This window comes from Meriones unguiculatus, chromosome 4 (assembly GCF_030254825.1).
Source record: "Meriones unguiculatus strain TT.TT164.6M chromosome 4, Bangor_MerUng_6.1, whole genome shotgun sequence".
Taxonomy (NCBI): Eukaryota; Metazoa; Chordata; class Mammalia; order Rodentia; family Muridae; genus Meriones; species Meriones unguiculatus.
In genome coordinates this window covers 31,867,806-31,882,299 of record NC_083352.1, presented here as the reverse complement: position 1 = coordinate 31,882,299, position 14,494 = coordinate 31,867,806, and the positions used below count along the sequence as shown (strand labels likewise).

At 35.3% G+C, this 14,494-nt stretch overlaps 1 protein-coding gene across 2 annotated transcripts in view; it reads right to left on the bottom strand.

Annotated features, from left to right (window-relative positions):
- Micu3 (mitochondrial calcium uptake family member 3) overlaps positions 1 to 14,494 on the bottom strand; it is an 89,935-nt gene that overhangs the window by 16,224 nt on the left and 59,217 nt on the right. Inside the window, exons 8-9 of one of the 2 annotated variants that reach the window (XM_060381625.1) lie at positions 13,866 to 13,904; positions 4,180 to 4,275 (exon numbers count right to left, since the gene is read on the bottom strand). In XM_060381625.1, the coding sequence (XP_060237608.1) occupies positions 4,180 to 4,275; positions 13,866 to 13,904 (135 nt within the window). The remainder of the gene's footprint in view (positions 1 to 4,179; positions 4,276 to 13,865; positions 13,905 to 14,494) is intronic. The other variant, XM_060381626.1, reaches the window with a different exon arrangement.

Genomic DNA, 14,494 nt, shown 5'->3' with positions numbered 1-14,494 from the left:
TTTTGTTTTAGACGCATCAGGCAAGAGTAGAGGTCTGATCTCTGATATTAGAAATAAATTGGGACTTTGTACAGATGTTCATTTAGGTGTCATCCACCCAAAGAGCATCAGACCGCCCGATACCTTTTTCTCAGACCCTGAATAATCATTTAGCCAATGTAGCTCATGCCTTAGTTGTACATGAAGGAATTAATGCTCAACTAAAAGGAAGCTTGATGGTGTTCAATCAGAGGATTGACCTCTTGCAGGAGCAAATTGATACCCTATGGCAAATCGCTCAACCTGGCTGTCAATGAAAGTATGCTGGACTTTGTGTCACTAGCATACAACATGAGAATTTTTCCTGCGCTGCAAATCTGTCTAAACAATTGTCGAGCTATATTTTAGGTAATTGGACTGCTTTTTTTTTTTATGTGATCTATGTTATATGGATTATTAATGCCTTTCTTAAAAACTCTAGTTTGTGAGCCAGGTATAACTGCACATGGCCTTAATCCCAGCATTTAGGAGACTGAGATGGGAGAATCAAGAATTCAAGGTCATCCTTAGCTACCTAGTGAGTTTCAGGCCAGCTGGTGCTATATAAAGCACCATCTCACAAAACTAAACCCAAACTCAAACCCAACCAAACAAAAATGCCAAAACTCCTATCTTGTAGAGAATAAGTTAAAATTATTGATATTATTCAGTTATTACCTAAATGTTCTGTTTATAATTGTAATTGAGTATGGATTTTCTTACTGTTCTCCAGTATGCAGTTTCTTAATAGCTCAGAAGAACTCTAATACTCATCTTAATTTACCAAGAACTCCAAAGAACCTTCAGTGGTTAGAATCCCAGAAGGAAGCCCTACCCAATCACACCTTCTCTGAAGATCAGGTGGCAGTCCGGAGAAAATAACGCAGGTAGCCAAGCATCAATACTATCTTTAGAAATGTCTGCTTGCAGAGCATGTTATGAACGCTGATGAATGAGAGAGGCACCAGCCCTTCCCTCGGTATCTCATGTGAGGAGAGTAACCCTGGAAAGACACCACGTCACTACTAACTGGGTGGACGTGGACCACTACTCTAATGGAAAAAGGACAAGATTTAAAACCAAAGAGAGGTCTTGCCCTTCAATGACCTTCTGGACCTTTAGTTTCCTTATCTGTAAAGTCGGAATAATCCTGCCTAAAACAACTTGGAAGAGAATTCTACACATGAAGACAAATGAAGTGTACACATGTTCCTATTGGTAGCCTTAGGTGTAAATATCACTAGGGAAAAATCAATCAACTGGTATTAATCATATATAATTTATAATTTTGTATAGTCTCACTCAATCAACTTATTTTGTCCTGAAGAGTTTAAATGTAAATAGGATGGGGTGGATATCTTGGAGGCACACTCAAGTTGAGTTGAAGAGCAGGCACTAGCCTACTAGCATGAAAAACAGTGTAACAGTGTACCTATCTGGAAGCTGCAGAAATGGAGGTCACAGATTTTCCCTTTTTCCTTAATTGAAAAACATTTTTTTCATACAATATATTCTGATCTTGTTTTACTTCTTTTTGTCAAGTTTAAGAAGTTGAGATATGCAGGCAGATCTCTTGAGTTCAAAGCTAGCCTGTTCCAGGTCAGCCAAGCTGCACAAAGATATCCTGTCCCCCCAAAACAAAACAAAACGAAACAAAGAAGTTGAGATATGACTTAGACAACAAAAACTTTTCAAAGATAATGGAAAAATTATGTAGTAAATATAAAAGAATTGTACGGTACACACTTGTCATTGAAATTAAATCTCTACAAATTTGAAACAAAAGATTTTTAAAATGAAAGGTTCCAGGAACATCACAACCGAGGGCACGTGGGTAATGCAAGTATTGCTTTCAGTGTTGTGACTATCAAAGCCTAAGATGATGACTATTACATAGGCTTCTCTCATGACCTCACTCAGGCTACTCTCCTGTTCAGTGAGCAGAGCGGACCTTCACTTACAGTTTTTCCGCGTCCAATCTTATTAATCAGGTTGTACTTATTCATATAATCAAGATCCACAGAAGGATAAGTAACAGCTTGTCATCAGAGGGAAAAAACAAATAGAAAATGCAAATGGAGGTACCACTCCCTCACTGAAAAGGGAGCATTCACTGGAGCCACTGAAAGCTGCTATACCAGCTAAACCTTGGAATCCTAACAGTTTCCATAAGCTAAATCACAAGAAGATGAAAATAAAATAAAAAACTCTTTCCCTTTGATTCTTGAACTTATCGTTAAAAACAACTGAATTCAGGTGTTTTCATAACAAAGTGAAAAAAGACCCTCATGGACCATTTCCATGTACCTAAGTTCACTATTTTTCTTTTTTTGGCTAAAAGTTGTACTAACTGGGAAGTAGTTAAGCAGGAGTGGGTTATAGTTCAGAAGGAGTATGTAAGCATGGTTCAGTCCTCAGCCTTTCAACAAACTTCTATTGGTTACAAAGAGAAAATGACCTTAATTTCCAGCAAAGGGATATCTTCAAACTTAATATAATGAAGTTTCTGAATAATCCAATGGATAAGTAGAATTTGAGCACAAATAATTGAATTTTATTTGTACTGACAAACTGTTCTCAGTAACTGTACAATATACCTGTCATATTGCACTCTGAATTATTTTTGTCAGAAATTAGTGCCAGCTGTAACGTATGTAAATTTCCTTTACATAATTTCACAGTAATTTTAAAACCATGGTTTCTCTATAATTTAAAGTGCCCATAGTTTTAAGCAGCTGTAAAATGAGAAAATGAGAGGCTAAGATCTCATTTATCTAAAATCTTTTAAGAGTTGTATATTGTATGTAATGAAGAAATATGTAAGTAAATATCTAAGCTTTCCTTTTGAACCAGTTTGACTCTTGAAATATAAATACTATATTAATTGTTATACTAGTATCCATAGTAACATGGGAAATTATAAGTTGTGACTTATAGTTAATTCTCATTTCTATAATGTAGGAGAGCAGTAACAAATATTATCTTCAGGGAAGCCTCCACACTAAGTTTTATATAAAAAACAGAAAAACAAAACAAGTCACAATGATTGCAATTTAATTTAGTTATCGGTGTGTGTGTGTGTGTGTGTGTGTGTGTGTGTGTATACAAACATGCTCATGTGTATACATGAGATGAGAATCAATGTTAGATATCTTTCTAATTTTTTAAGACAGGGTCTCTTAATGAACCGGGGCTTTGCCAATCCTGCTAGATTGCCCAGAAGCAACAGGCATCTGTCCTCCTGTCTATCCTCACTGTTGGTTTAAAGAATAAATAACTTGCCTCCCTGCCAGCTCTTTTCATGGATGCTAGAGGGCTGAACTCAGGCTCGCATGCATGCATGTCAGGCTAACACTGAATCACACAATGATTTATTTTTTGAAGTTAAAGTTTAGACAAGAAATCAGATGTCAAGTTAAAATTAAAGACCTAAATCCCTGTTCATGGCAGCACTAGCTGAACAGGGCATAGATGTGGCCCATCCTGAGTACAGCACTAAGTGCCCACCAGAAGCAAATTCAAACAACAATAAAACAAAATCTGATTTTTATTTAAACATGGACTGGCAATCGTAAGTAACATAAGGGTAAACTCCTTCCCCATTCCTTGACTGAATGTTTGTACCACCCCACCCCACAGTTCTGTACCCCTGCCCTGAGGAAGCTGTTCACTATTAGTTGAGAAAGTTAACTATTTAAATCTAACATAAGAGCAGCCATTTTTTTTCTAAGTGAAACATTTTAGAATTTCCTGTAACAATGTTATGTTGTAGGATATATAATTTCAGTAAGTTTACAAATCTGTATTACTATTTCATATTTCTAGGAAGTGGTTCTTAATTAAAACTTACTATTATTTCCTTTTATATAAATTCAGAAGCTTATTTTAACTTGTTGATTTTATGCTTTCGAAAATAAACAAGTTCAATCAACAAAGACAGTAATAACAGGCTAGCCCTGTCAATACAATGAACATATTAAAATATTCTTTCTATATAGTAATTATATATATGATACATAGAACCTATCAATACACACCCCCTATAAAAAGAAATAGAAAAATAGTACATTTGGGGCTTCATCTTGTGAATCTAAAACCAAATGACAATTAGATTAATGAAATAGGATCTAGCACAAGGACTGTGAGGAGGTTTCAGTATACCTCTGCGAGGTCTGAAAAGAGCGCTTGGCTTGTGTTACGTCTCAGGGTGTCCCAGTAGCTTCTGGAGACAAGTTCCTCAGCATCTGTTTTAAGTACCTGAGAAGTTTTAAGAACAACAACATAAATCTAAAGAACAGTCACAAAGAATGACAACTTACATGCTTTATGTCTCTACTGACCAACTTTAAGAAGGAAGAGAGGCCATTAGCTTACCTTTACAACTTTTCTGCTGCACATGACAGTAGCTACTACATAGCTAGCAGAGCCATGGTGCATCCAGAGATGAACTGGTATATGACCTGTTTCTACTCACAATGTGGCTATGCGAAAAAGAATCAAACTCTGCAATCTCGCCTGTGTTTCTGCTGAGACAAACCTAACTTCTACAGAAGTATGCCATAAAAAAATGTATTTACACTTTGTGTGAAGTGGTATATGGAGATATTTGTAAATCTGTGGCTACCTGTTAAATCTATACCTAATTTCGAAATTAGCTGTTTTATCAAACATCTTGTTAAAGTAACAAAATCAAAACAGACTTATCCATACCTTGTAAATACAAATTTTATTTACGCTTGCAAAAATAAGGTGTAACTGTTTATGTCAGATGATGTGAATCTAATGTAGGATTTAAAGGTACGTTTACTGTGAAAGATAAGGTACATTTAATGCTTACAAGGGGACAGCACTCATTTTCATCTCAGTACAAGTTAGTGTGATGGCTTCTGAGGTTAAGAACTATAAGCCTGACCTGAAACTCCAATCAAAATCAGCTTCTGTCGGGACAAACAGCGAATACTGAAGTTATAAGGCCTATGCATTTTTTGATTACTGAGAAAAGAAAATGTACCATGGCAGGATAACAGGAATTTTCTCTTTTTCTTCTATCTTCCTTTTAAAAGGCAGGTATCAGTGAGGAGTGGTGCATGTGGCAATACACAGCTAGTTTAGAGTTCAGAGTAGGTAACTTTTTTATTCTAGAAGTTAAAGGCCTGGTTGGGCAACATAGGGAAACTTTGTCTCAAGCAAACAGTCAAGAAATCTGGAAGGAATTTTAAAATTATAGTATGTGCTATTTCAAAGAAAAACTTATAACTGCAACTAGCTTTATAATCAATTAGAAAACAGTCCACTGCTAATAAATTGCCAATAATAAAGTACTATTTAGCTGTAAATGTATGACAGCCATAAATGTTTGTATAAGTATCAATCTGGCCCCAGGACAAGGATCTGTCATTACTGCTTTTCCTAACAGAGTGGAAAACAAGCATTTATAAACTACAGAGGGAAAATTTACCAAGTACAAAAGTAGCACAATATATTTTCTTTTATACAAACTAGAAAAAAACCTTAATAGATATTAGATTAACATCTTACTCTCATTTCTACTGACATACTTTGAACACTTTTGCATTTTTCTCTGTAACTTAGAGCGTTAAAAAATTATCTTTAAAAAGGCTTATTAAACCTACTACTACACTAGAAAATACGGCTTACTGGCCACTATCATAAGAGATAACAGAAACAACTTAGTGAATCTATGCTAATAGGTTTTACATGTATAGAAAAGAAGCAAACACATGAAATAAAAGTGCAGGATATCAGAATTATTGCGTCCTTCAGCTTTCCAACAGCTAAAAATACGAAAAATTTATGTCTGTCTCTATAATTTAAGACTTTAAAATTAAGAGATTTAAAATGTAACTGCTATGTAAACCCCATCCCCCCAAAAATTTCTGTCACTCCTCACTTAGCTGCAGAGTCTAAATCATGCTAGAATATTAGTGGAACACTGTTGACTATTTTGTCTTATCTTATACCATCTTTTGAAATATAAAAAGCTTCTGAAGGAAGGTCCAACAGTCTCACATCAATTATTATTGCAAGAAAAAGATAGCTGCTAGATCAGTGACCAGCCAGGCATACTCACTCATGTCTATATACATCTGGTCTCTAGCCAGTACTTCATTTTTAATCAGCAACTTTAATCATGTAATTAAGAATGAACTTTTAACATGCAAAACTAGTAGGAAGATTTAATAGCAGAGAAAATACAAACAGGGCTTTGTAATAAGCTTCAAGTAGATAAGAAGCTCAAACAAGAACTTAAAAGAAAGATAGAGCAAATTTAATATCAGAACATATATGTTCATGAGATGCACGGTTGTAACCGGACACTAAGACGGTAATGAAAGAGACAGCTCTCATGCTTTGGTGTATAAATGGAAAGCAGCACAAAAGAGTTCTTAAAGGCATTTCACTGTACGATCTCAGCTTGCAGCTCTTTACCAGTGGAGCAATTGTGGACTTTCATTAAAAGAGAGAAGAACACACAGATTGTTCAGAAGTATTTCAAAAAAAGGATGGAACAGACAAAATGATGCCCTGCACCATCTAAGTCTAATTTTTTTTTTGGGGGGGGTGTCAAAGGGCTATTTATTATTGGAATTCCTTAAACCTTGAAGATCTGTGACTTTCTAAGGTTTTTTTGTTTTGCTTTTACTGTCAAAACAAGGTCCTCTTCACATAATTTTCTAGTATCTTATCACTAACATCTGTGATAGAAAGAAATGAGTGCAGAGAAGGAGGAACAGCAGTGGGGCGGGAGGAAAGAACAGTCAAAGGAAGTTTAGAAGAAAGATTAACTTAGAGACAGTGATCTATCACTGAGGTAAGCAGAATGATGACTTCCCAAAGTTACCCATGACTAAATCGGCCAGTACTGTACATGCTTAAACATACAAACAGAATAAAACTATACTGTGTGCTACTGGAAGAATTGTGTTTTTTTAAAAGCTAAAAACAAACAAGCCAAAAAAAAAAAAAAAAACAAAAAAAAAAAAACAACCCACCATGAACCAGTAATGTTGGAATTGTAATTTAATGTTGTGCTAGACTAGTTTCCCCCAGATCTGTCAAACTGTCAGAGAGATACTAACTCTCAGACATAGTAGACAAATGAGTTTCCATGAAAGCTCCAGAAAGTAGTAATCAGGAAAGATAGGAAATACCATTCAGGAAAAGACAGTGAATTCTCAGTAATAAAGGGAGAAAATTATTTCCTGTTTCGGGAGTTCAACAAATCTAACCACACATAAAAGCAGGGTAGAGAGGCACACTGCAGCAAGACTACACAAAAACAAAGGCAAAGTAGACTTCACATGACATTTTGTTGGGTGAAGAGATGGCTCAGCACCTGAGCACACTGACTACTCTTCCAGAGGAGGCAGGTTCATTTTCCAGCACACATGCAGCAGCTCACAACTATCTGCAACTCCAAGATCTGACACCTCCATACAGATAGACATGCAGACAAAACACCAATGCAAATAAAGTATATAAATTATTAAAAAAAGGAAATTGTGTTATACTATTAGATCACTGTCTTGCTCAACCATCATCAGAGAAGCTTCTTCCTGCAGCAGATCAAATAAAGAGACCCATAGCCAGACATTCAGAGAATGAGAGGCTTTGGAACACTCAGCCCTAAAGACGTCTTCATGAAAACTAACACACCCTTCTGAATGTTTGTCTTCTCCAACTCTGATGTGTTAGTTTTTGTTTTATCTTGTTATATTTTATTATTATCCCTTAGAAGCCTGCATTCTTTCTAATGAGAGAGAGAAAGGCAGTGGATGAGGAAGGGAGGCGATGTGAAGAGGAACTGGGAGGTACAGAGGGAAGAGAAGCCATAATCAGGATATATCATGTGAGGAAAAAAAAAATATGTTTTCAATAAGGAAGTGGGAAACTGGGCTAGGAGAAGACCCAGATAACCTACAAAAGATAAATAAGTACATTCTGAACTGACCTTAATTATTATAGAAACAAAAAAAGTGTATAAATTTTATCATCATTGCTAAGACATATATGTTACCTTAGAGCAAAGACCATTTTCAAAGAGAGGTTTTGTTTGTTTTTCTTTTTGGTTGTGTTGGGATTGAACCCATGGCTTTAAACATGATAAAGCTCAATGGTGCAGTTACCACTGGACTATACTGCTAAACCATCATTTTCTTTTTTAATTTATAAAGGGACTCTATCTTGAGGATGTATTTTCTGAGTATTAGATTATAAGGTTTAGAAAGGGGTAAGAGAAAATTGATTATGTGCACTGGTATGTACATATAAAAGTATATGTGTGTGAATTTTATATGTGCATAGGCCAGAAGTCAATATTACTCATCTTTATGTTTCATTCACTACCTTATTTTTTTGGATTAAGACACTGTACCTGGAGTTCATCAATTCTGCTAGACTGGCTGGCCCATGAGCTCCAGAGATCCATCTGTTCTTGTCCCACCCTTCCCACTGCTGGGCCAAGTATGTTCCATCTACTTGGCCTTTATGTGGACTTTGGGAATCAGAACTCAAAACAGTGGATACTTTAACAACTGAGCCATCTACTTAGCTTCAAAAAAGAAATTAAGTAAGGAATGGTAAGTATGCAGGTAACTGTAAATAAACATTGATGGCCAGGATTGTAATTCCAGCACTTGACAGGCAGAAGCTGGGGAATCAAGAAGACAAAGCCTAAGCTACACAGTAAAATTATTACAAATATTGATAGTGTGTATTTAAAATACCTAATTTGAGATATTAAAAAAACAGTAATGTAGCCACTATACAAGAATTCCAAGCACCTATGCTAAGAGATACATCAAAGATAGTTAAGCCTAAGGGTTTGTTACTGATGAAAAGCATAAAGATACTGCCTATGATGTTATTAGCTTAGAAATAGTCATCAAAAACTCAGAAGACAAACAGAAATATCTTAACTATCTTCTAAACTTAAAGAAGAAATAAATTTCAATTAATCTAAAGAAGCCAAGGTAACACAAGGAAAAAAGAATGACTTTCAGAGAAAAATACCTACATTCTACATCACAAAGTAATCATACTAGTGTAAATTGACTGAATTTTTAAATTAAAGGGCGCAGCCTATCAGCCAGGACAAAGGAGATCAGTACAATTCACAAAATGTTCCACTAGAAATTTCCCAGTTAATGAGAAAAACAAAGCTGAAAAGGTGTAGCAGGCTACTGTAAATAAGGGACCAGTAATTAGCACCAGCTTACTCAATGAAACTCAATGGAATGGCCAGACAAAATCCAACACAGACGCATATTAAAGCTTCTCACAAATAGTATTTGCCTTCGTATTGTTACAAAAGCAATGACTAAAAGTCCTCATAACTTTGTAAAAATGAGACAGTGTCATCAAAGACCACATTGTTTAGTGTCACATGCTCACAGCTGGAGAAAAGAAAATTCCACTTAAGAATGCACTTGCTTCTTGCTTAGCTTCTTTAGGTGTACAGATTTTAGTATGCTTATCCTATATTATATGTCTAATATCCACTTGTTATTGAGTATATACCCCATGTGTCTTTCTGTTTCTGGGATACCTCACTCAGGATGATCTTTTCTAGATCCCACCATTTGCCTGCAAAGTTCATGATTTCCTTGTTTTTAGTTGCTGAGTAATATTCCACTGTGTACATGTAAAATAATTTCTGTATCCATTCCTCTGTTGAGGGACACCTGGGTTGTTTCCAGGTTCTGGCTATTACGAATAAAGCTGCTACAAACATGGTTGAGCAAATGTCCTTGTTGTGTACTTGCGTATATTTTGTATATATGCCTAGGAGTGCTATAGTACTTGAGGAAGTACTGTTCCTAATTGTCTGGGAAAGCACCAGATTGATTTCCAAAGTGGTTGTACAAGTTTATATTCCCACCAGCAATGGAGGAGGGTTCCCCTTTCTCCACATCCTATCCAGCATGTATTGTCACTTGAATTTTTGATCTTAGCCATTCTGATGGGTGTAAGGTGAAATCTTGGGGTTGTTTTGATTTGCATTTCCCTGATGACTAAGGATGTTGAGCATTTCTTTAAGTGTTCCTCTGCTAGCTGATATTATATAAAGTGTTCCTCTGCCAGCTGATATTATATACTTACTTATAAGTGGATATTAGACATGTAAAATAGGATAAACATACTAAAATCTGTACACCTAAAAAAGCTAAGTAAGAAGGACGACCCTGGGTAAGATGATCAATCCTCACTCAGAAAGACAAATGGAACAGTCATCAGAAGAAGGAGAAAACAAGGAACAGGACAGGAGCCTACCACACAGAGCCTCTGAAAGACTCTACCCAGCAGGGTATCAAAGCAGATGCTGAGACTCATTAGCCAAACTTTAGGCAGAGTGCAGGAAATCTTATGAAAGAAGGGGGAGATTGAAAGATCTGCCGGGGACAGGAGCTCTACAAGGAGAGCAACAGAACCAAAAAACCTGGGCCCAGGGGTTTTTCTGAGACTGATTCTCCAACCAAGGACTATGCATGGAGATAACCTAGAACCCCTGCACAGAAGTGGCCCATGGCAGCTCAGTCTCCAAGTGGGTTCCCTAGTAAGGGAAACAGGGACTGTCTCTGACATGAACTCAGTGGCTGGCTCTTTGATCACTTCCCCCTGAAGGGGGAGCAGCCTTACTAGGCCACAGAGGAAGACAATGCAGCCAGTCCTGATGAGACTTGATAAGCTAGGTTCAAATGGAAGGAGAAGATGACCTCCCCTATCCATGGACATGGAGAGGGCATTGAGGAAATGAGGGTGGGATTAGAAGGGAATGAAGGAGGGGGTTACAGCTGGGATGCAAAGTGAATAAACTGTAATTAATATAAAAAATTAAAAAAAGAGTGCACTTGCTGAAACTTTTAGTACAGATTTTCAAAATCTGGTGTGGCAAAACAAGAAGAATCCATGGAGCACTTCTCTTGCACACTTAGGTATGGAACCGCTCAGCAAAAGACCATCTGTGTGAGCGTCTCTGTAACAAGTTGAAGTATCCACTTTCTTCATGAACTACCATTTTCACTTGACAGAACAACTGACCAAGCCACTGCTTATAACAATAAAAGAGATTGAGCAAGGACTACCTATAAGGATTCCGTGAGTAAAACTAAGGCGTGTTTTTCAGAATGCCTAGGTAGCAAAGCAAAGATCTACCTATAAGCCGCATTTGTGGCAATCATCTATGGGACAGAGAAGAAATATGACTAGGGAAAGGATCAAAGAGACTGTGGGAAATAGCAACATTTTATTACCTAAGCTATTTTATAATTATTAATTTTATTTTCATTAAGTTTCTGAGCTAAAATTCATTTTTAACATCAGGAAAAGCTTTATTATCTTTACAGAGAACAATAATAAAAAACCAAAAATTTTAATTAAAAAGGTAGTCTATACTGATCTACACTTATAAAGGTTTTAAAAGGCAAAATACATCCAGAAATCTAAAACAGTACCTACCAGAAGTCTGACTAAGACATAATAAACCTACATTATTAAACATAGATAAAACAAAAATGTAGAACATTGTGAGTAGACATAAATCCATAATTGTAACATTTAGTTTAATATATCAGTTGATAGTCAACCAGACAAAACTGTCAGTAATGGCAGAAAAGACTGAAAACACATAATATGCATGGTAATATATATATATTACAAATATATATATATATTACATATATATATTACCATATATACATACATATATACATATATATATATTACATATATATATATTACAACTGCATCATATACTGGAGAAGACACACTCTTTTAAAATAAACATTATTTACAAATATCAACATTTAGCCCATAAAACACATTTCAACATAAGATGAAATACCAGAGAAATGGTATCAAAATTTGATACATTTTCTGCTAGTATAGAATAGAGTAGTTAAAATAATAATCTAAAAAATCATTTTAAGAGATGCTAAAGCCAAACATTCTTGACTTTTGAGTTATTTGAGTTGTTTGTTCTTTTGAATTTTTAAAATTTTTTTTTATCACTGTGGAAAAATAACTGAGACTCGATTACATGCGAAACTTAAAAAGAATCTGGGTTATTTGGAGCAGAAAAGCTACTTAAGGTACAAGGGGAATAGCCTCAATTTTTTCACTGAAGCAGGAAGAATGAAAACAGGCCTAACAGACTATGGGAGGTGTTATCTTGGAATAGGCCACCTGAGAGATCAGAGAGGGTGTGTCTTCATATGCAGACCCCCCACCTCCTTTCCTGAAGGTAAATCACTCCAAACTGATAAAAAAACTTCTGTTATCGGAAAAAGGTTACAAAAATTAAAAAAAAAAATTCTTAAGAGTTAAATTATTTAATCTATTTGAGAACATAGATTAAAAGAACATGAAGTTAAATCATATTAACACGTGTTTTACATAAAGACAGAAGCTGTCCTCAGTAAAATGAAACGAAAAATGTGCTAACCAATAAAATAAGAAGTGTCAAGTATTTTCTTCATCAAGGATAGTATGAAGAAAATATACAGTTTAAATCTGGCTATTTAAAATCTCTTAACACCTGCAACTGTGAAGCCCATGCAGTTTAAACTATATAGTATCTAGTTATAAAATTAAAGGAAACACTGAAACTGCCACGTTAAAAAGTTATTCACACAATGACAGTGGAAAATAAACCATAAAATCATAAATACAATTAACCGTATGTTTAAAAATGTGTATGGTATTCTAATGTTGCAATTTTTATTTTATAAAGTTCTTACAAAATTTTAAATGATTTTCACAGGAGCACTTTAAAATTACTTAAAAATTTCTCTTATGGGGAAGTGGCAGTACATTTTATAAAACATGTTTTCTATTTCTTAGACAAATTTAAAGTTAGGTATGTGGGCCCCATAAACTTGGCTTACTCTCCAATTATTTTATGACATTCCTTGTGAGTATGCAGGATGCCCTGTGCTTATCTGATGCTGAAATCACCTCCAGTATGTGTTCAAATCCAACACAAGTGTTCTTCTAGTTTTGAGTAACTAACTAGACAGAACAGAAGGCAATACACCCACTGTTAGAACTGTACACGGCACCTTAAACACCGGCCCCTGAGCTCAAAGACTTCTCAGGTATCATTTCTAAAGTCTCGGGAATCCTTTACAGGGATGAAGGATCACTGGGGAAATTAAATGACTGCATGTTTATGAGACAGGGTCATGTCTATTCTGAGTGGGTTCTTATGTGCTGGGGTAACCAATAAGCTTGTTCTCAAGAGAAGAGAAAAGTCACACTTGGGAAAAGCACTTGCAGAAATTTTCACAACTAAAGAATGGAACTCATAGTCCCCTTTGTGTAGTGATGTAACAAGTAGAATCATATACAGTTTTTAATAGACCGGAGAAGGTAGGCAGGAAACACAACTTCAGTAAAAATGAAAACTGCAAACTAAAGAGTCTTCATTAATATGATTTTATTGGCATTGACCAAAGTCTATAGTTAATTCTTAAAATACCTCTGTTCTTCAGGAAGACAGCCTATCTGTTCTATTATTTTTGTATAATGCTTCCCATACTGCTGAAAAATATAAAATTCCAATTACTCTACCAGAATTTCTGGTGGTTGTTTACTCACATTTATTTTAATTTACAGATAAACAACTGATAAAGATATATAATTGCTTTCTAAATTTTTGTCTCATAAATCTAGAATAGAAATTTTGGCTTGACTGCATTTTACTGTATTCAAAAAATTCCAAAACATTTAAAATAACAGATAGATAAGCTTTATATAAAGAAGTAACATTATCTAATATAACAGGTGAGGGATATATACATAAAGAACATTTAAAGTATTGTACATACACTATTAGTAGGAGAATGGTATCCATAAAGTTGAAGACGCTGACATAGAGCACAAAGGGCCAAATGAAGTGTCACATTTCAGAATGAACCCAAGTATAGCAAAAGAAAAAAAGAAAAAGACGACAAAATAATCAATTAGGAAGGGCAAATCATTATGCTACATTCTCTATAAAGCACACGCACGTGAGATAAATGTTAAAGATGAGTAGCAAAGTTTTTAAAGTCTAATATAAGTAAACATTAACTGAATTTGTGCCTATTTCAACCATTTTCATTGTATATGAAAAGCACTACTCTTAAGCATGGACATTTTAAGCATGGGAATGCTGGATTCAGCAGCATGGTGGTGACAATGGTATGGCTCACTCTCACTGTGGTAGTAGCTTCTGCTCACCTCTAAAGCAGTGTTAGTACTTACCTGGCAGAACAGAGATGAGGAATACATGATAATACCATCTATTACGGTCTTAGCAAAGACCTTACAACATAGTGCTCATTTCAGAGTTTTAATGACATGGAAGTATTTTAAAATTTTGATTTGGATATGCTAATTTTCAGTTAAAGAAACCATGAGGTTATCAAGTCTATAAGCTAACATTTTAAAATGTTTATTACATTTTTATAATTAT